Raw genomic sequence first — 20,202 nt, 5'->3', positions numbered from 1 at the left:
CAATTAACTACTGCAGATACATATTCTGTTGATCCTGGATACAGGAACTGCAGACACTGTTATTTCTGGAGACATTGCAAAGAATTGTAATTCTGGATGTGTTGAAAAATCAAGGAAGCTTAAGCACCAAATATTCCAAATTTTCGCACTTTAATATAACTTATCGCTGCCCTAGGTCGCCGCCGGGTTGTCTCTGCCTCGCGTAATTTCTGCTTCACAGATGTGGAGGGCTGATTGGGATGATGTTGGAATGATACACGCGAAAGCAAATGAATTTTATGAATGAGCTTTAGACAATTGTTGTGAAATAAATGATACCGATCACAATCACAACAAGAAGATCAAAGTATAGCCACGTGTATCATAAATTTTATCACCAATGTTACAGTTCAAAATCAATCAATTAACTAATTGATCGACAGAATGCATGTGTTGGCGGGGCATTGGTACACATAGTCCCACCTACATCAATTGATAGGTGGCCCGTGTTCACCTATATATTCACGTTGTAAAGTAAAAACACAGTCTCCTGAAGGAATGCACATATCAAAAATAGCATTCAACGATAAAACACTCATAACGTGGGAATAGCTCTTATATCCTTTCCATGGCGACCCAACAAACCCGGCCGCCCCTCACCCACAGTGACCTCTGTGTGTTGGCCCATAAATACTTTCAGGCAGTCGATACCAGAGACATTGATACTATAGTATCATTTTTCGCTCCCGACGCAATGCTCAGAGTTTATACTGATAACGTCACATATCATGGCGCGGTAGAGATTCGCGGCATGTTTACTGGTTTCGTGAACAACTCCAAGACAATTTTTCATGATATCAAAAATATCATTGTGGACCCAGTCACGAGGCGAGTCGCAATTGAGCAGAGATATACAGGAGAGTTGATTGATGGGACGAGGAATGATATGGATAATTGTAATTTCTTTGATGTTGATGAAGATGGCAAGTTTACTCGCGTGCTTATTTGGATGTCAGGAACGAATCCACTGAAATAGACACATACTGCCACAATTATGTATTGCATGTTTGCTTGATAGGCTATTGTCAATTACATCAATATCAACCCAAATCAACCGAGAAATTCATCCTCATTACCGAAAATTGTAGCAATATATTATATAACCGTTTTATACAACTGTGCACATCAAATAATATAGTTTGTACGAATATCACTTACAGCAGCAAAGTAAGTTGTAGCCAGCTCAATACGACTACATCTATTCGAAACTTGATTTTATGTAGCTGCATCAAGACCGGAACGACCATTTATGAGGGGAGAAACGACGGGGGATTTCCATGACAGTATGGGGTATCCTCCGCACTCTTATGTCCTGGTCACTTATGGCTTTCCATACATGTACAAACGTCAGATTTAATTGTGCCATTATAGATTGAAAGATATCGAGTGAGTTTTCCATAGCTACTTCGTACTCCTCTGAGAGGAAGAATTTTTCCGGGGTGTCATAGTTTGGCCATATGATTTGAGGGCTAGAATATAATTGTCAACTCGTTACTCAACTTCTTTCACATCAATTGAACACAACACCCTTCTTAGTCCCAACCCGTGGCCATTCTTATAAAAGAGCTCTATTTTTTTGGAGTTTACTATATTGTGTAGATCAAACTGACAGAAAAGACCGGGTAGATTTGAGAAAAGAAACCATGTCCAATTCTATTCCTTCCTATCCCAAGGATCATGACGGAATTCGAGTCACAATCATGGGCGCAGGCTTAGGCGGTTTCGCATGTGCCATGACCATGCACCATGCCGGCTTCGAGGTTGTCATTTTTGAGGAAGTCCGGGTGTTCCTCCGGTTTGGCGTCCCTATTGGTCTCGGCGAGATTGCTATTGGCAATAAGAGTCCCGATATGAATATACGTCGGTGGGGTGATGGTTAGTTCCGGCCCTAAGTAGAAAGGGGAGTGTTTTTGACATCGCGCTGATAATGATGAAAGGATATGGCTGGATATATAGGCCATAGAGGGTAATATCATGTTGCGTTTATCAGCCGAGTGAGAAAAAAGGGTGTAGAAATCAGTATGGACCACGAAGTTGTCTCTTTTGATGAAGACTTGCCGAGCGTTACACTAAAACGCGGCAGAACATTCTGCGCAGATCTGATTGATGGTGCGGATGATATTAAATCTAGGGCTGGAGAACTCGTTTTGGGTTTCAAAGACGCACCCAAAAGTCCGGATATGCATGTTATCAGGCCTTCTTCGGGGGCAGTATTTTTAAAGAGATACCTCAACGTCAGGCTTTGTTGCAGAAGGATTGTGTGAATATTTGGGTTGGAGAAGATAGGCACATTGTTCAGAATACGCTGCGGGATGGTGAGGAATTCAACCGGGTTATCAGGCATAAGGACACTGAAGACATCCAAGAGATCTGGTTTCAACCCGGAAACAAGGATAACGTGCGCAAGCTGGTTGAAGATTGGATGAGACAATTGCATCGGCGGTTAGAGCAACGCCCAGTTGCCTAGATTGGAAGATCTGTTATAGGGCTCCGTTATCCACCTGGGTGAGTCGAAGTAGGAATATTGCTCTGCTAGGAGACAGCTGTCATCCCCATCTGCCGACGAGTGCGTAAGGCGCTTCGTAGGCGATAGAAAGCTCTGCTGTCCTGGCATTATGTATCAAGCTGGCTGGAAAGGGAAATGTGCCGTTAGCTGTAAGAAAATTAATTTCCTACTGCGGATCCTATATGAGGCATATTACTTACATCGCATAGACTAGAATCTATGAGGAAACTACGATTCGACAGAGTATGACAATCTCAGCTATCAGACGAGGATTTGCGAAATCGATGGCATAAGGCCCTCAAGCATATAAGTGAAGGACAAGAATTCGACATGGATGACATCAAGATTAAGGTAGACCATTCCTACGATATTCTGCATTGTCGATAAGGTTGCTGACAACACAAGAATCTTTGGTTATATCGATGTTGAAGGAGATACATTAGCTCGATGGGACGAAGTCAGTGCAAGTACACAGCTCGCACTTGAGTGCGGCAAGATCACGCCGCTCTTCGGTGAGGAGGATCCGGCTCGTGTTCTAAGCATTCGCGATGCCTATGGAATGGTCAAAGATGCGGTACAAACGACGAGTTGTGGCTTCCTGGTTTGACAGTATGAATAGATAATCTATTCCCCGCCTGTACGTTGTAGAATCAAAACTGTAGAAGTGAAAACTAGCACGACTGTGCATAGATAAATATATTGGTGGCAGTCATAACGTCTCTCGAATACCAACAAATTACATCGTTAATGACCCGTCGGCGACTTTATCCATATCCGAAGGAGTATCTAAAATGAGAAGAACTGAGATAGTGGCTCGCTCCAGCAGTTAAAGAATCAGGTATCGCAATGCGGGTCTTCAGTAAAAGTGTAAAACTGCTGAAAAGAGCAGCATGCGGGTGCTTCTCTGGCGGAATTAGCCATTATCAGAAGTTGGATATCTTTATTCAAGGCACCCGGATTGTCTGGCGACTGGTAGGCAATTTATCGCCCGGAGCAAAATCCTACGCAGCTGATAAGGCATACAAGGCATTATCATTACTTAACTATGGACTTAAGCGCATATTCTCACTGGACAACGAGCAATGTTTTTGGTTCCTGGTAAGCGCTTAGGTCAAGGCCAATAGCGGCGGCCATCAACGAGGCGATGCCCCTGGCGGCTACCATTGGGCTGCCCAGTAGACGCAACGGGTTGAGTGGCGGTCCAGTCACCGCACGTTACGAGGTCTCGCAGGATTGCAGTTTTGAGTCAGATGGACCGCAGCTTATCTATCCATTTCGACAATTGCTAGCTCACAAATGACAGTTTGATGTGGATCGGTTCACCGCATTCCCTTGTGTGAATGAACAATCATTGGCAATCGGGTGGTAAAGACTCACGATGCAAATTTCTCAGGCCGGACGAATGAGAACAAAATGACCACAGTTGACATAGAAGCATTCCTGGTACAACGAGGTACCCGAAATGATTACAGTATAGTATTCGAAATACACAGACGACCATGAAAGTAAAAATTCAAGGTTGATGAGTAGCTGATGACCCCCCTGCCGAGTTGCGATGTTGTGATGACCATATTCCATTATAAAATATGCAGCGTGAAAGGCTATATAGATGCCCAAATATTTATCAAACTACTCGGTCTCATACCTAAAAACCAATCCGAAAAATTTGGAAAAGAAATAAAAAAATTTGGCCCGAATTGGGAATTGAACCCAAGACCTCACACAGCAAATAACCACATTGGAGTTACCCTAAGCGTGAATCATACCACTAGACCATCCGGGCTGAATCATATTTCCATCTGTTCAGTAATGTACTACATGCACCTAGATGAATGTGATGGTGCGCTTCAAGGCAATTGTATGCTAGATAGCTATTTATAAAGATCCAGAGTATCTTCCCATAATTACAGATTGGAGAGGGATTGGGTTTCCAGTATTCTTCAAGACTTGATGGCGCGTACGGAATCAACATGTAGTATCGGCCCTGGTGCGAATAAATTATTAACTAACCTCCAGGTGCAAGGCATGTCATTTGTTGAAGGATTTTCGATTATGCCGACGCTATCTGTGTTTATCGCACTTCAGCTTCGAGCAAAGTTCCGGTTTGCTTCGTCTGATCTACGACAAGGCGATCCACGAGTCAGACCGGAACAAATAGGATAGTGATACTGCCTTCAATCTGATAACGACTATTATGTTGAGGGCTGGAGCACCTATGGATAGGATACAATGTGTTCAGGATAAAGGCGCTGATGTGATCAAACCTCGCCCATATAAAAACCGGGAAGATATAAGTCCACTATCTGCTGCTTCTATCGCAAACTCGGAGCCCACATTTCGTCTGCTTCTAGAACGACGTGCGGATATTCAAGGGACACGGGTGAGGTACCCTAGTATAAACAGATTGAATATTTCTATTTTGCTGCAGTGAGAACGCTGGCTACTGTAGATCATGGTAGAGCTATGGTTAAGGTTGATGGAAACCACCTTCACATGGCCCCTTCTGTCAAGTAACGTTTGTATACTCTAAAATTTGACATTATATTTTATTTATAAGCAATATTTACTATTAATTACTATAATATAGAGATCTTCCATGTAAGGACAGGGTTGGTAAAGCGTGAATATATTTATTCCTATGTCGAAGAATGATCCCTCATAATATCACTCATCTACACACTGCTGGACATAGTTAAGGAATACGCGTGCCGATTAAAAATAAACCACAATATCAGAAGACCAAAAAGTGTTAGCTAGAACTATCTAAGTGTTCATTTTGGGCTGCACGAAGTATCTCTATCATTCGGGTATACAGCCCCGAATCTTCATTTTCCAATTCCCACCATGTGGAAAGACTGTTTTCCGTAATGAGTTTAATAATGGAATTAGTGGTTTGTAATACCCGGTGGAAGATTCGATGGCTTTATTGCCAAAAAAGCCTCATCTGATATGATTCCTAGCTTTATTAAAGCTAGTTCATCCATACTTAAGAGAATTGTATGGAGGACAAGAAAAAATAAGGAATAATCTTGTAAAGAGATATTAGGGGAATTTGTATGGTAAATCAATTTTGGCACGGTGTTCAGTTGTCCATAACCAGGGGTTACTTTTAGATAGGGTTGACTGTATATAGAATTACCCATCCTACTTAGACCAGTTAACCTATAGAAGTGTGTTATCAATGGGCTGGGCTGTGCCATCAACAGTCAGAGAACCAGACTCTTTACCTCTTGCCAGACGGCTCGTCAACTTGACCATCCCCGCCCCATTGATGTTAAGGATGGGCAAATGAGAGGCCATGACTGTCATTGACAGAAAAGGAATTGTGATGTATCGCGCAATAAGAAGCGAGTCTTGTCATATACGAATTATGCAGACAGTCATAAAAGTAGAATTGCAATATTAACTTCCCTCAATATCGTGGCATCACTCACTTCATTACTAACTCAACTATCTATCTCGCATCATACCATAAACGGACTTTCCGTCAAAATAGTCATTCCTTCCTAGTAACTGATTATCAACAAGAATACTTTGATGTTCTTTTTTCCCTCTTGACACTATCTTAGGTTTCAATCACATCGGAAACTTCTTTGCTTTTCTGTCCATTTTAAAGACTTATTTTGACCTTGAGCATCGTGCCCCTTACATTATGTTACTTATTCGGATGGTCTCTGGTACGGATAAGTGGAGTGGTAGAAATCCAGCATGCAGAGTGAGTCAATCGATGCGTTTTACACCTTTTGCACCTCTTACACCTTTACCACCTATTACGCGTATTACATGCTAAAAAATCTAACCGTATGTTCTTTAGCCGTAGCAATCATATTGCAGCCCTTGCCAACAGTATTAGGGTTGTTTTTGTCGGGTTTGCCATAGCGTCTTTGATTTGTATCTGCCACACGCAAGTATTCATTCGTGTTAATGCGGATTTTCCTTGTATGTGAAATATTTATTAATAGATTTAGCATCAAACTTTCAGACATCGAGTCATCCAAATCTTTGGAATTCGATTATGCTCTGATTCAGGAACAACGCAATGCAATCCAATACGTAGTAGGTATTGACTAATAGTAGGAGTGCAATTAATAGGCCAAGGATCCTCGCTAGTGGGAAACGCAACCGCGGCGAATTTTAAAAATCCTAGCCCTAACCCACGCTTTGTACGAAGAGGACGCGTCCAATCATTCAACCACATAACAATACCGGATCATGGACTGGATTGGAATGCAACTGTTAATTTCTAACTGAATATTTGATGGTCTCACAATGATGAAGCCTACCCGAAACACCCCACACCTGCCAAACACATGGTGTCGCAATCAGCTGTTTCAACGTCAACTGGTATCGAGCTTATATAATTTAGGCTTGGGGCTTATCATCATACGTTGCAACGGTGTTCTGCTTGTTTTATACTAAACGAGTCAGAAACTATATTTGAACGGTGGCGCAGAGGGACACTACTACACAAAAAAGAAGAATATTTTTTCTATTAGGTTGCTAACAGCTGGCTGCCGTCTTTTGTGCACCTGCCTGCATGAAGTCAATACATGTACCCCTGCATAACAAAATTGGCGCAGCCTCCAAGCCTTAGTAATATAGTCCCGAGTCTCGACTCCATTATAACCATTTCCATTTCAGTTATAGTCAATGGCAAACTCCCAGAATATTGGCTGCAGACCGGCCTTTGTTTTCCTTGCCGAGTCAACTAATTGCAACAATTATTCCGGAGTCTGACATGAAAGCCGCATCAAACCAATGACACTCCCCTTTTACTGTTGTTCGCAATCTGAGTGGACCCTAAGGATAACCACCCCTACCAGTGCCTAGCCCATAGTACGTATGGCTACGAGCGTAGCCCAAACAGCTTTGTTGCGCTCGAAATCAATTTAGGAAAGGATTCCCTGCTTTCGACGAGTGTCGGGGTTAGAGACTCGGAAACTTCCCTCAGCTAGTGGGTTAGACTGTATCATAATAATCATCGCTACGAGGGAGACGGATTGTTGAAGGGCGTTTGGTTATGCACACATATCATGCGTCTTGCTGCAAACCGTTGAATTCGCTAATTGCATTCCCACGACTCATTAATAGTTGGAGGTGATAAAAACGCATAATGTGCGATGCCTCTAAGTCTGGGTTGATTGGCTAGCCGGAGCACCAATAAGAGCAGCCTCAGCCCAGCTGAGGGAAATGTTGGCTTCAGTTGGGCCCTGGCCGTTCCTAACTGGGATTACGCAAGGTAGTCGGCTGGACGATTGCCGAGATGGACTTGTAGAAACCAATTGCTCAGGAGGGCTATGGAAGACTACTTTGATGAGGACAGTAACAACCTTATGTCTGAATGTCGGAGGAGTAATTCGAGGAGATTCAAGCAACGGAAATTAAATATTCCGATGTAAAATAGAAGAGGCGATCTGGAGATACACGACTTTTATTGGCTGTAATGGCGCGGTTCGTGGGCTGAGTGTATCACCTATGTAACAGACCGTAAATTACAGTTGCGCGTTTCGTACGATACAGCTTACCCCTGGCCCATGCTGGTGGGCGGTGGGCCGGCGCTTTATTGGCTGCGGGTCTTGCCCTAAGCCCAGCAGACCGGCCAGCCTCTCCCGCACTTCTTCCACAACCGTGTACCCCCCGCCTTCGGTCATCCAGTGGTGCAAGCTAGTGCTTCGCGAGGCGGGTCGTCCACAGCCCAGAACATAATTTCACAGGGGCCCCCCTCAGAACAAAGTGCCACAAGTTTCCGCGATAGTTGAAGCACAGCCAACCATACGCCGACTTCGGATGGAGCACCTCTTACTAGCTGGTCGAATGCCATGATGTTCCGCGGTTCCTTTTCCCAAGCCCGTTCACGCCCCGTACGGAGTCTTCCATACACATCCTCGACTCCCCTATGTAGAACAGCCGCCGGTGGATCCCGACCTCAGAAGCTGCCATGGCCATGGGCCATCCACTTCTTAGTCCGCTCAGCCATTCTTAGTTATATCACCGGACCCTGCTGCCCTTTTGTCCAAGCTAGTCATTTCCCCGCGCAAAGGGAGGTCACCTACACTGAGCAGTTGTCGTTCAAGCCCGGCGTGTTTGCGCAGGATCGCGCCCCCCCGACAGCTCCTCGCCATATTGACGCCCAAAAGTCACTGAATATGAGGACTGCCTCTCTCGTTGACATCGGATTGTGATTGTATACGTCGGAAACCGAAAACCGGACTGAAGATGACCTCGTCAAAAAACGGACTCTGTCCGTCGCCATTCTTACAGGAGAGTCTTTTCTCCAACGCCACAGGATGTAAGAGATATTCAACGAATCTCACTTGGAAGTGCTGTGTATCCTGACCCCTGTACCTAGATATCGGTGGACGGTTTTGTCAGTCGGTTGGAGGGGTTTCATGCTGCTTACCATGTCCATTGCAAGACTGGAGGTATCCTGACAGTAAGGAACTTTTGCTGAGGCGCGCGAGTTTCTTTCTTTAATAAGCTAATGTACTTTAGATGTGACCTCGAAGACCAACGCAGCTGGCTGGCTTGCTGTTGCGCTGTTGCCATTCCAAGCATGGCTCCTTCTCACTTACTTGGTAGTCCCAGTAAAGTACACCAACCGTCAATACATCACCGTCTGTTTTACTTTGGCAATCATCTGTTTGCAGGTAGCCTTTATCATTCCTTTGGGCACAAAACCTCAACAATGCCATGACGAAATCACGCCGAACGACATGTATACAGACATTTCTTGTGCCTTCAGCGGAGCTGTTCTACTATTTGGCGGCATTGCCGTTGTAACCTGGAGTCTCCTCCGCACCATCGCTCTTCATCTACAGGTGTGCTGGGAAGTCATCATCGGGCCAGTATTCATGTGGTGTTCCGCTACTACTGGAATCGGCGTTCCAGTCCTCATTACCGCCTTGATGCTGCACTACACCGGGGTATCTTACCGATTTGGAGGGGTTTGTCATATCAACAGTCCGAACAGCATGGGCGATTACTGGATTCCAATCATGGTATTCTCGGGGCTAGCGCTCCTGATTCAATTTATAACAATGGGGTACTGTATCCACATCTACATTCGATCCCTTTTCGACCCCGATCCCACGAGCACAAACAACTCTGGCTTGCCTTCGTACCAGGGTAGCGTGCGCACTATGACTGCTCGCCAGGCATACAAACGTATACACCGAGTGATTAAATTGCAGTGGAGATCAATGGCTTTGGTCATGACCATTCTCGCCAATGTCATTTACTTCTTTGTTGTCTTTGTTCAACTTAACAATTCATTAGCGCTGACCGAGGCAAATCGTGTGAATGCAGAACCGTGGCTATTCTGCCTGCTGGAAAAGAAGAATCCCAAGGAGTGCACCAGCGAAGCCCAGTTAGTCGGAATTGCGGAAGCTAAATTGGTTGCCATGGTGGTACTGCTCGCCGTTGCTAACCTTTGGAACATCGTCTTCACGGTTCGTTGGTCCATGGTGGAAGGTTGGATCTCCCTGTATAGGAGCCGCTTTATCGAGCGTGTTGAGTTTGTCTCAGTCGATGCACGGTCTCGTCCTCGTCCTACAGTCACTCACGACTACGAAATGCTCGACCCACGTCAGCACGCCAAGTCTCCTGAGCCTTTCGTCGAGGTGCGAACACCAAGTCCTGTTGTTTACGGCAGCAACTTGCCGAAAGAAGTCGACTATGGGATGGATGCCTCATATACAAGACCGACGATGAGCTTTTCATCGCCGCGACCTCCCAGCTCATCACAAAACAATGGCGCCAACTCGTACGGGTGGGATGTGACTTCAAGCTTTGCGCGATCCAATTCGCGATCCAATTCTCAAATGAGTCACCATACCTACGTAAACGGACGCTAATCATGCCATGATTCTTCTTTTTTCTTTTAGCACTATCCTTGAAAATGTCTAATATGCTTTTCCATTCACAGCTTACATTCTAGCATGGTGTCGGCGGGAGTTTGTTATGAAGTATGATCTCTCACTGTATTTTATAGCCTTACAGGCGAAGCTATATATTAACGCTGTATTGAGGATAAAAAAAGGTCGGAGATCGTACTTTTTCTAGCATGTTGTTTGTCTATTATGATTGATCATTATAGAAGCTTTGAAGCTTGGGTGAATTAGGAAGGAAAAGGCGTCGGTCGCCGGATTCTCTACTAGTGGAATATCCCAATATTAGGATAATCACTCGTTACCAATGTATAAAATTGATACTTTGGTCGCACAGACACTTATTATTTTTCTTTGCCTCTCAAGATTATTATATTTCGGTGTCAACTTTTGGGACATTGTCAATGCAAAGCTGGTGGGGCCTTCAACCCCTGAGATTGCCACCCTCTTAAATTTTCGCTGGTGCCGAATATTCTTTATGCCCAAGATCGTTCATTCGGTTTCCACATGGAGACCCAATAATGGCGCAAAATGTCATAGTACGTCCGACCTCTTATTACCAAACCGAGTAAGGGGATTCTCGAGCTTCTATCAAAGATGGGACGGTCAGATTCCGATAACAAAGTCATTCCGGTGCATCAGTCCCCAAACATTGGAGTTTCAGCGCATGGATAAATTTTGTTATAGAACGTAATTTTCTTAGTTCTGCTTTATGATCAGCGTCAAGCGCGATTGCAACTCTAGTGTAAATTGGATTATTGACATTTCAAGAAGAGCTGGAGTACATGACCACGACATGCATATATACTAGTACGTACTGGGATTCTAACTTGGGATGAATATGTATACATCGAGACCAATTCAGAACAAGCGTGACACAACTCCTACAGAGAAATCGTTGCCATTAAAAAAAAATAAGCGTTCCATATATTCTGTACATAGCTACGTAATTCGCCTGCCACTGACGAATTTTGAAACATTAGCTTTGCACCATGTTCGAATTGAAACTCAAAACCTTTGAAGGCACGAACCAGCCACGCCACGAAATAGCGTTAATCGTAGCGCAAAGCTTCCCAGACAAATGCCGTGTTTGTGGGATCAATCCTTATCTGGGTTGCCCGCATTGCTTGCGCTTCTTAGTAGGTAGAACTCGCCTTGACGGTAGTAGGACTTGGTAGATGAATACTCGGTACAAAAGTACGGCGCGTTGCGAGACAAGGCTCGAGCGCGTTTGTTTCCGGTAGACCCGCAAGTCTAGTAAGAGAGGCTATGGACATGGCGTCTTAAAAGAAGGCAGGGCCGGTGTACAGTGCGTACTTATCTTATCTATTAATTAGTATGTGGTCTGGGTTGCAGTCTGGGTTCTTCTGGAATTCTGGAACGTGCCGTAGAACTGTCGTCAATGTAACTCTGCCCATGGGTACCTGCGCCGGCAACGGAGATATCTTGAAACGTGGGCGTGTTGCTTTCGAGTTCCATTGTCACAGTGCTTTCTTTCCTGTGTATCTTATGCATCACCCTACCTAACAGGGTGACCGGTCAACTGGTGGTTGTAACTTTAAGTCGACTTGTATGTACGTAAACAAGTTCTCTAACCGATGAAATTTTCAATTGAACATAACAGGCAGTCTTCTGTTGTGAATTGGATAACTAACTCCGGGGAACTCTCATTCACCAACGGAGGAACATGTTCGCGTAGAGAAGGATCATCAAAGAACTGCAGGTTAATAATATCAATCAATTTTAGCGAAAGTGAAGCCGGGCTGTTAGCTCGCTGCCTGTAATTAATAATAATAAATTACTATGTAGAAACGGGTGAGACATCTGAGTCTAGCCGTCTTGGGGAAGACGTCACACATACCACCTGCATTAGTGCAGCGGGGCTTGACTTGGCGCCTCTAAAAACGGCTTTCCTCCTTGGTTGGGTTTGGCGTATGTTATTTTTCATGGTAGCTCAAACCTAGTAACTTACACCTCATGTAATACATAGTATTGTACCGTTGTACAGCAATAAACCATCTCCATGGCAGTAGCAAGTAGCACCTCAGCCTAGTGAGTCTACTGTATAGCTAAGCCAGTTAATTGTTACATGAAGTCTATCGGGCCAAGTCTCATGGCATGGAGCAGTACCATGGAGAAGACCAGCGTCTCGGCTTCTTCTAAATGACGCACTACTCGTATAAGACTAGCCCCAAAAAAGAAGTCCTCGAAAAATTCGCCCTTGTGGCTCGCCTTCACTCAGAATCTTGAAGGATCGATATACTGCCGATCTGGGAATCCACATTGTACAACTAGTTAGGCATGGATTGAAATAATATTCATATGCAGTTGTGCACTCGGCATGTGTCTTGTGCACGCTACCGGAAAGGGAATTGCCACGCGAAGAATACTGCAGAGAATAATATTGAAGAGTGATGGTTAGTGTGGTCAGAAATTCATGCTTAGCAACTCAGGGGGTGATGGAGATTATTGCTATTGCGGCAGATTCCGCCATCCCTGTCCCAGATTAATCCCAGGAAGGCCGATGAATGGGATATCGTTTTCCTTTTCGAGACTACCGGTGATGGCTGTTATTATTATTATTGTTATTATAATGCCTTTTCTCCGCGTTATTAATAATTAATTGTTATGGTTTGTCTCTGATCGACATTATCATGTTCTCACCAACCAGCCTCGCGACGTTCAGCCCATGGAATTGAATCGGTATTTGACAGCCATGATAAACGTAATGAAAACCAATGCCTCGTTTACTAAGGAAAGATTTGTCGTCATTAGGTTCGATATTTGATGTAGAAAATTGATCGTTTGCATGATTTCATTATTCGAATCGGTGGATCCCTGGATACGCATGTTGCCATGGATCATGCAAAGCAACAAACTGGCATTTGGAGTCGTGGTTTTTGCCCGTGTTTCGGATTGCATACAGGTAGGGTGCTTCGATTCATCAATTCTACACCAGATTCGAGTAGATATTGATACTCAAGTAGGAAGTAAGTGAATTGATCGTCACGGCTAGAGATGACATCTCCCGAACCATCAAACCCTAACTCTATCCCAATCGGTGAATCGATTAATCAATACTATTGTGCAGGGAAAAAAGCAACTTGTCAATGGTTCTATCCCCGGGAACATTAAATGTATAAGACGTTTGATTGGATTATTATCAAAAAATTGGTCCTCGTTTCTTTTTTTCCTTCGATTATCCATATTTGGCGGCCGAGGTTCCATGTGACAATCTCACATTCCGAGGATCAATCAAACTCAAATATTCAGCTTAGCATAACTTAGTTCATCCGACTATCAATAGTTTCCCCGCATAATAATCACAAGACAATAATAACACTATCATGAGCATATTCGGCAAAACAAGGGTTAGGATATGCGGAGTACATAAGCGAAAACACGGAGTATAAAACACGGAATATGGGGTTCCCCGGACAGAAGGAGCTTAGCTTCCTATGTCACGTATGTGGCTAGGTAATTAGGCGAGAGGTGCTATTTGATGGACTGTTGGATTTTGTAGTGGGATGGGCGTCTTTGGATGTAAAACATATACGATACAATAATTTTATTTGTATGGCCATGTACACGTATCAATCAATTGATATGTACTGTGCATGGTGGATCTTGGAAGAACAGATTCAATAGGATGTGTGTGGTTGATTTGGTGCTAGAAAAGTTGATGGTTAATCGAGTGTACTTGGTACTTGGTACCGCTGCGAGATGGTCAAACTGACAAGTTCTGCGTAGTTAGTAGACCTAGCCATGTTTTGGATGATGGGACGTTTACATCAACAGCAATGTTGTGTCGGTTTACTTTTGTCAATTATTATTGGTGTTGACTATATTAATGGTACTTTGACGGGCATGTGTCGGCTCTGTACACGGGTAAATGAGATAAATGTGTATCCAACTATTCAGAATCCGTATTTTTGATCCAAAGAAATTGATCAAATTTGCTAGTGTCATTAAGTTCACAAGATAAATGAACTATAGTACATGCATCAACCACGATTGCTCACCCCCGCGAATCTGATCGGACGAATATTTTTGAGACATACAAATACGAAAGAAAAGCAAAAAAAACTGCCCGTCAATCATACCAGCAACAGAAATGGTAAAGAAATGTGATGGAAAAATCAAGTGCTGGGCCAGAGACCTCCCGTTCAAATGATACAAAGACAGTGCTAAATGTCCACAAGAGCTTCATATTTTCGGCCAATACCGAGAACATTTTTGAGATACGGAAGGCAAGACATGCTTCCTGCGTACTGCCACTGGCGTCATATTGATGCCGAATTGATGGGGAAAAAGAGAGACGGAATCGGATACAATGTTGTGGGAAAGGTGCCTTGGCTCACCATGCATCCACTTCGAAACTTTCCTGTTGTAGAGTAAGTAGCTAAGCTTTTGATGGAACAACAAGAACTCACCTCTGAGAAATAAGTCGTCACAACAGTGCGGTCGGAGAATTTGCGTCCAGCAAGGGCTTGCAACGCCCGAGTCGCAGATTCGACATTGTCGAACTTGACGAAGATCTTACCAACACCAGCAGACTGTCGGCTCCCACCAGTAGGTCGGGGAATTTTTAGATCAAGAACTTGACCATACTTGGAACATTCTTCTTGCACGTCTTCGCAGATTTCTACGAAACATTATCAGCACAAGGCTATTCTTGAAAAGTGGACTACGTACCTTCGTAATCATCAATGTTCATAAGTTCCTCAGGTGTCACCATGTTCAGCAACTGTAGAATACGGCTGGTCTCGAGATCTGAAGAAGTTGTCTTTGCAAACATGGACATGGCGTTGACTCCCATGTCAAGACCAGATGCCTGTGTGGACCCAACACTGGCCCGAGTTACCTTGAGATGTTTGTCACCAAGCTCCATGCCGTTCAAACCCTCAACTGCTATTGTAGTTGCCGCGGGATCAATGTATTCGCAGAAGGCAATACCCTAATGAGAATTAGCACCATCTCGAATCGCATATCTGAATGAACTTACCCGGGATTCTTCTGTTCCGCTGTCTTTGACAAGCACAAAAGCTTTGAGTTCCCCAAATGACTTCAGTAACATCGTGACTGGTTCTTCGGGAATGTATGTCGGAATATTTGTCACGCATATCTTGTTTGCCGAGTCAGGCACCTCATTAGCAATCACGCCCTCTTGATATTGTTGCTCTTCAGAAGGAGGAACGATATAGTCCTTAGGTCGGCGCAGTTCGAGGCCTTTCACGCCCCCATTGGTAGTGTCCATGGCTTCGTGTTCTTCCATTGTTGTTCCATCAAAAGCCAGGGCGACGGTGGCATCGTTTGGTGTCTTGAATTCTAAAAGTGCAAATGAACGATCCTTTGCTATTTGAGCAGATATACAAGGGTCAATTCCCGTTATAATGTTCAGACCGTTCAATTGGAGGTTGAAAAACGAAACAAAGCTATCTTCGGTCACTGTATCCGGGAAGTTGTAAGCAAATAAACGTTTAGCTTGTCTGGAATTCGAAGGGTTGAGTGCCGCATTATCGGCTGATCCTGGCTGGTTCATGAACGCTTGTAGACGTGAAGGATCGACAGCTTGTTGACGAGGAGCACCTGGAAGAGGAAACATGCCTTGCAGACGATAAGTATCAAGATATATTTGATAGAATAATGGCCGTGCACTTACCAGATAGCTTGGCCTGCTCAGCTGTAACGTTATCATATCCAGGCGGCTTGATATCCCACTGAGTCAAACGACGTTTTCGTGTCAAAACGGACTGAATATCCGTTAGGTCTGGAGTTGGCTCCCTCTTTCGAGGAGGTGAGTTGCTTCGTCGCCGCTCCTTCTCCCGGCCACCCTCACGCTCGCGCTCACGTTCCCGACGACGTGGACGTTCCTCGAATAGATCACCCCTGTCGCCACGTTCTCGACGTGCAGGACGGTCATCAATGTCTCGGCGACGGCGATCTCCTCGATCGCGATCCCATTCTCGCTCGTCTCTACGGTTCGTGTAGCGATCCTCGCGCTCTCTAGCCCTGTAATCGCGACTCGAGGAATACGAGTCTGCTTCATGTTCGCGTCGCGAGCCCCGACCAGAACCGTAGTGTGGAGATCTTGAGCGTCTTCTTTCTCCTCTATCTCGATCACCCCGATCACCCCGATCACCACGATCTCCGCGCTCCCTCCGTTCGTCTCTCTATTGATAGGAACAAATCAGCAAGCTCGTACAAAAGCACAATAGAATAGCCATACATAGAAATCCCTAGAGCGCCCAGGCTCTGAAACAGTAGGAGTTAGCACAAATGTCATTTTGATCGGTTGGTACTTGGGTGGCTCACCTCTGGCAGAGTATGCGTCTCCGTTCATTGTTGCTTCAGCTTCACAGGTTCCAGGTAAGAAAATCCTTGACAGATGAAAATAAAACCCACGCAAGTAATGCTACTCAATAGGTGAGATTAGAAATCTCCGATAATTGACCGTCAGAGTGAGCACAGAGCGTGGAGGAATCAAGTGTTGCTCCAGAAATCTTTTGTCGGCGCAAACGACAGGACGAGCTTCAAAGAACGTCTTCCCGCCTCCCGGCGCCTATCGCGGGAATATTAAGCGCGCGCTTATACTGGCTCAGTACCGCTTTGCAATTGCGTACTTCGCCTCCTCAATACGTCTTCTGCTCGTGGCTAGAAAACTCACTTGCATTCGCTATGGGGTGAATCTTGGACATTGACGCTCTTTACTTTCAATATGTCTCTCGGTTTTTCCGAATGGCGCAAACTGCCTGTCGGTCTGAGCGAACTGTGCATCAACACGACATTGCGATGCGGCCAATCATTCAGGTACACAATAAACCCATCTCTATGCAGAACGCCTTCTCAAGCTTTAATTCAGATGGCAGCAATTGCCAGAAAATGACGAATGGCGCTGCGTTCTCCGTGGACGCATCATCTCCCTCAAGCAGGACCCGTCGCACCTGTATTACAGATCCTATATCCCTGGATTCCCAACACCGCAGTCATCGACCCCTTCATCGTACGCAGACCACAAACCGATCCTTACAAATGGAGATTCGGCGTCCGATGATACCCTGGCAATCATTACGCATTACCTCAATCTAGCCTCCAACCTGACAGAGCTATACTCGCAATGGTCCGATTCCGACCCGAATTTCAAGAAGAAAGCACCTAATTTCACGGGCATACGCATTTTGCATCAGGATGCATGGGAGGCCTTAGTTTCGTTCATATGCAGTAGCAATAACAATATCGCTCGGATCTCGCAAATGGTTAATAAGCTGTGTACGAATTATGGGGATCTGGTTGGGACAATTGACGGTCGTCCGTACCACGATTTTCCGAATCCAGAGGCATTGACGGGTGATGGTGTCGAGTCTAGCCTGAGAAATTTGGGGTTTGGATATCGAGCCAAGTATATATACCAGACAGCAGTTATGGTGGCGAAGGAGAGGGAAAAGGGGTGGTTAGACTCGCTACGGAACCCAGAAAGTCCGGTATTGGGTGTTGAAGCTGTTTCTGGAAGTGAAATGAAACCGGAGGGAAGATATGGGTATCGTAATGCTCACGAAAAGCTTCTGGAATTACAAGGCGTTGGGCCAAAGGTTGCGGATTGCGTTTGTTTGATGGGGCTTGGTTGGGGAGAAGCAGTGCCGGTCGATACACATGGTAAGTTTTCAACTATCATTCTTTCCTGTTATTCCTGGTCTAATTAACATGGTCATTCCAGTCTGGCAGATTGCACAACGAGACTACAAATTCGGAAAAAGTGGAAATAAGTCATTGACAAAGGCGACATATGATGCTATTGGGAACCATTTTCGCAGGCTCTGGGGCAAGGAAGCTGGATGGGCGCATAGTGTTTTGTTCACGGCCGACTTGCGAAGTTTCTCGGAGAGGCTGAGCTCGAAAGTTGACGTTAAGGTTAAGCAGGAAGATGCCACGCCGGTGGAAACTAGAGTGGTGTCTACGGTCACTGCGAAACGGCCGCGGGATGAGGACGTGGACAAGGATATTAAAAAGGAGGAAGTTATTGTTCAGGCTGCTGAAACTACCGTCACTCGTAGATCGAAAAGACGACGCGGATGAGAATATACCAAGCTACGTACATATATTTAATTATAATGCAACACAATTTGTGATAATTCTCTAATAACAATATAATGGCAGCAAGAACAAGATATACACTCGATTGTTTGATCCATATTGGTATAGCATGTTGTGTAGTCAAGTCGTTATAGCCAAGTTGTATGTAGCTAAGTTAATTGGGGTAGTGCGGGGAAGGGCTAAGTTGGACAAAAAGAACAACTCGGTGAGGGGCTCTCCATCGGAGAGTATTATTTCTTGCACATTGCTCAGGTCAATCTGCATAATTCCTTTTTTTCCCTCCTTTTCTCCTATTCTGAGTTTTACGCAGATGCAGAACGCCACGATCCAAACTTCGTTGCGATTGGTCTTGTCCGCCGAATTAAACATAAATGCCTCATCAATCAGACCGCTCAGGGCGACTTTTGATCTTGAACATACCACTAGAACCCGAGTATCCCGTAAGCCATTACAATCACTAGCTGTACTTGCTGCAGTCGACTTGGCCAGAGAAAATCGATAATGCTATTGCCAACAGCAGGGTTACTCCGTACTCCGAGAGCCTGAGTCAGAAAAGTGCTTTTGTTCTCCAACTTTCGACCCGCATTCTCAGCTCCACACCGGATTGACCCGGGCAGCCACGGTGGGGATGGGCAAGGCGAAGGGAGCTCAGTAGGTCGGCAGAATTCGGGTAGAATCTGCAGGACGATCTTTTTTAACCGTGCGGCTTGTCCTTTCTCGACGATAGCGGTGCTGGTGGTCTGTCATGTGAGAGATTCGACACCGGTAGATCGTTATATCCTTGTCCATGTCGCCCAAACCCCTGGGAGCGATGTTGCAGATTACACGACAGGCAGAGTGCCATGTGAGTGCGTAGCTAGGAGCCGGTAGAGGACAGGTCGATAGTACATCTCCCCGGGATGCTGCTCTGTCGCACAAGGCTGCTTGGTGTGGTTTTGCTATCAGCATTGCCATCAGACTCAGGACTCATCGATCAATCAGCCATGTGGGTCGCCACCCTCCGACCTCCGACTGCAGGCCATTTTTTACGTCGTGTGACTGGAGCAAAAGTCAGGGAAGAGGCAGATACTCAAGAGTCCTACTGTAGAGCAGCTGTAGTAAAACGGAGAACCAGCTATAAGTAGAAGCTGTGTGGAAAATAGAATAAGAATCGGCGTTAATTGTATGAGATGATGATATAAGATAACCCGCCAGGCACGCAGGCAACGAAGGAAGGAACGGGCAGGCAAAGGCAAAAAGGAAAAAAGGCCCTGGCTGGCTCCTCCCCGAACGGACGCTGGTTGGCCAGGCTGGACCGCGCACGCCGCAAAAAGACTTCCCATGCATTCTAGCATTTTACATGGAAATAGTAGTCACCCAATACAACTACTCTTCGCGATTGCATAATTCTTTCTCTTCCGTCGTCACCAGGTATTCCCGCTGACGAGCATTCGTTTTTCTGCATCCCCAGAACTGCCTTTGTTTGTGCAGACCTGCGCTGGCGATTCTGGGTAGTTTTTCTGTTCCTTTCCCTCCAGGCTTTGCTCTTCGTGTGCTCACTTCCAGCCCCATCTGCCACCTGGACAGTTTCAGCCCTGTTATCCCAGCTCGCCGTTTATTAGATTATCATTATCGCCCATTACGTACATACAGGCGCATCCCCAATCCTTTGTTCTGCAAATAACCTGTCTTTCGAGAACG

The 20,202-nt window shown here is 45.2% G+C and overlaps 6 protein-coding genes and 1 non-coding gene across 7 annotated transcripts; 3 read left to right on the top strand and 4 right to left on the bottom strand.

The window, feature by feature from the left end:
• Positions 1–607: 607 nt before the first annotated feature.
• On the top strand, positions 608–1,015 carry BGW36DRAFT_357421 (uncharacterized protein; the record flags this gene model as incomplete). The annotated part of the gene is made up of 1 exon (XM_046213873.1): positions 608–1,015. The coding sequence occupies one exon, from the start codon at positions 608–610 to the stop codon at positions 1,013–1,015; it is 408 nt and encodes a 135-aa protein (XP_046074481.1).
• A 774-nt stretch (positions 1,016–1,789) lies between these two features.
• BGW36DRAFT_135554 (uncharacterized protein) lies at positions 1,790–2,761 on the bottom strand. Its single transcript, XM_046209396.1, has 2 exons — positions 2,746–2,761; positions 1,790–2,692 (listed from the first exon to the last, which is right to left on the bottom strand). Exon 2 carries the CDS (start codon positions 2,474–2,476, stop codon positions 2,012–2,014), a length of 465 nt encoding a protein of 154 aa, XP_046074480.1. The 5' UTR covers positions 2,477–2,692; positions 2,746–2,761; the 3' UTR covers positions 1,790–2,011.
• Positions 2,762–4,234: 1,473 nt separating this feature from the next.
• BGW36DRAFT_t21 lies at positions 4,235–4,328 on the bottom strand. The gene has a single exon. It is a non-coding gene; the product is annotated as a tRNA-Pro (tRNA).
• Positions 4,329–6,469: 2,141 nt separating this feature from the next.
• Positions 6,470–6,919, bottom strand: BGW36DRAFT_135540 (uncharacterized protein). Its single transcript, XM_046209395.1, has one exon. The coding sequence runs from the start codon at positions 6,741–6,743 to the stop codon at positions 6,516–6,518; it is 228 nt and encodes a 75-aa protein (XP_046074479.1). The 5' UTR covers positions 6,744–6,919; the 3' UTR covers positions 6,470–6,515.
• A 1,842-nt stretch (positions 6,920–8,761) lies between these two features.
• On the top strand, positions 8,762–10,398 carry BGW36DRAFT_292218 (uncharacterized protein; the record flags this gene model as incomplete). The annotated part of the gene is made up of 3 exons (XM_046210898.1): positions 8,762–8,834; positions 8,895–8,978; positions 9,038–10,398. 3 exons carry the CDS (start codon positions 8,762–8,764, stop codon positions 10,396–10,398), a joined length of 1,518 nt encoding a protein of 505 aa, XP_046074478.1.
• A 4,390-nt stretch (positions 10,399–14,788) lies between these two features.
• Positions 14,789–16,774, bottom strand: BGW36DRAFT_425582 (splicing factor u2af large subunit; the record flags this gene model as incomplete). The annotated part of the gene is made up of 7 exons (XM_046220134.1): positions 14,789–14,815; positions 14,865–15,076; positions 15,127–15,388; positions 15,437–16,038; positions 16,094–16,604; positions 16,661–16,686; positions 16,747–16,774. 7 exons carry the CDS (start codon positions 16,772–16,774, stop codon positions 14,789–14,791), a joined length of 1,668 nt encoding a protein of 555 aa, XP_046074477.1.
• Positions 16,775–17,075: 301 nt separating this feature from the next.
• Positions 17,076–18,547, top strand: BGW36DRAFT_374920 (putative DNA N-glycosylase). The gene is made up of 3 exons (XM_046215718.1): positions 17,076–17,241; positions 17,294–18,084; positions 18,146–18,547. Exons 1-3 carry the CDS (start codon positions 17,150–17,152, stop codon positions 18,502–18,504), a joined length of 1,242 nt encoding a protein of 413 aa, XP_046074476.1. The 5' UTR covers positions 17,076–17,149; the 3' UTR covers positions 18,505–18,547.
• Positions 18,548–20,202: the final 1,655 nt, after the last annotated feature.

This window comes from Talaromyces proteolyticus, assembly GCF_021365285.1.
Source record: "Talaromyces proteolyticus strain PMI_201 chromosome Unknown BGW36scaffold_4, whole genome shotgun sequence".
Classification (NCBI taxonomy): Eukaryota; Fungi; Ascomycota; class Eurotiomycetes; order Eurotiales; family Trichocomaceae; genus Talaromyces; species Talaromyces proteolyticus.
Note: the sequence above shows the minus strand (reverse complement) of the source record. Positions and strands in the feature narration are given on the sequence as shown.

Bases quoted from the DNA above. Each gene is read 5' to 3' on its own strand.
- BGW36DRAFT_135554 (XM_046209396.1), bottom strand. From the start codon at position 2,476: ATGCAATTGTCTCATCCAATCTTCAACCAGCTTGCGCACGTTATCCTT.
- BGW36DRAFT_135540 (XM_046209395.1), bottom strand. From the start codon at position 6,743: ATGTGGTTGAATGATTGGACGCGTCCTCTTCGTACAAAGCGTGGGTTA.
- BGW36DRAFT_374920 (XM_046215718.1), top strand. From the start codon at position 17,150: ATGTCTCTCGGTTTTTCCGAATGGCGCAAACTGCCTGTCGGTCTGAGC. The intron at 17,242-17,293 runs GTACACAATAAA...GCTTTAATTCAG, and splicing joins CGATGCGGCCAATCATTCAG to ATGGCAGCAATTGCCAGAAA. The intron at 18,085-18,145 runs GTAAGTTTTCAA...TGGTCATTCCAG, and splicing joins AGTGCCGGTCGATACACATG to TCTGGCAGATTGCACAACGA.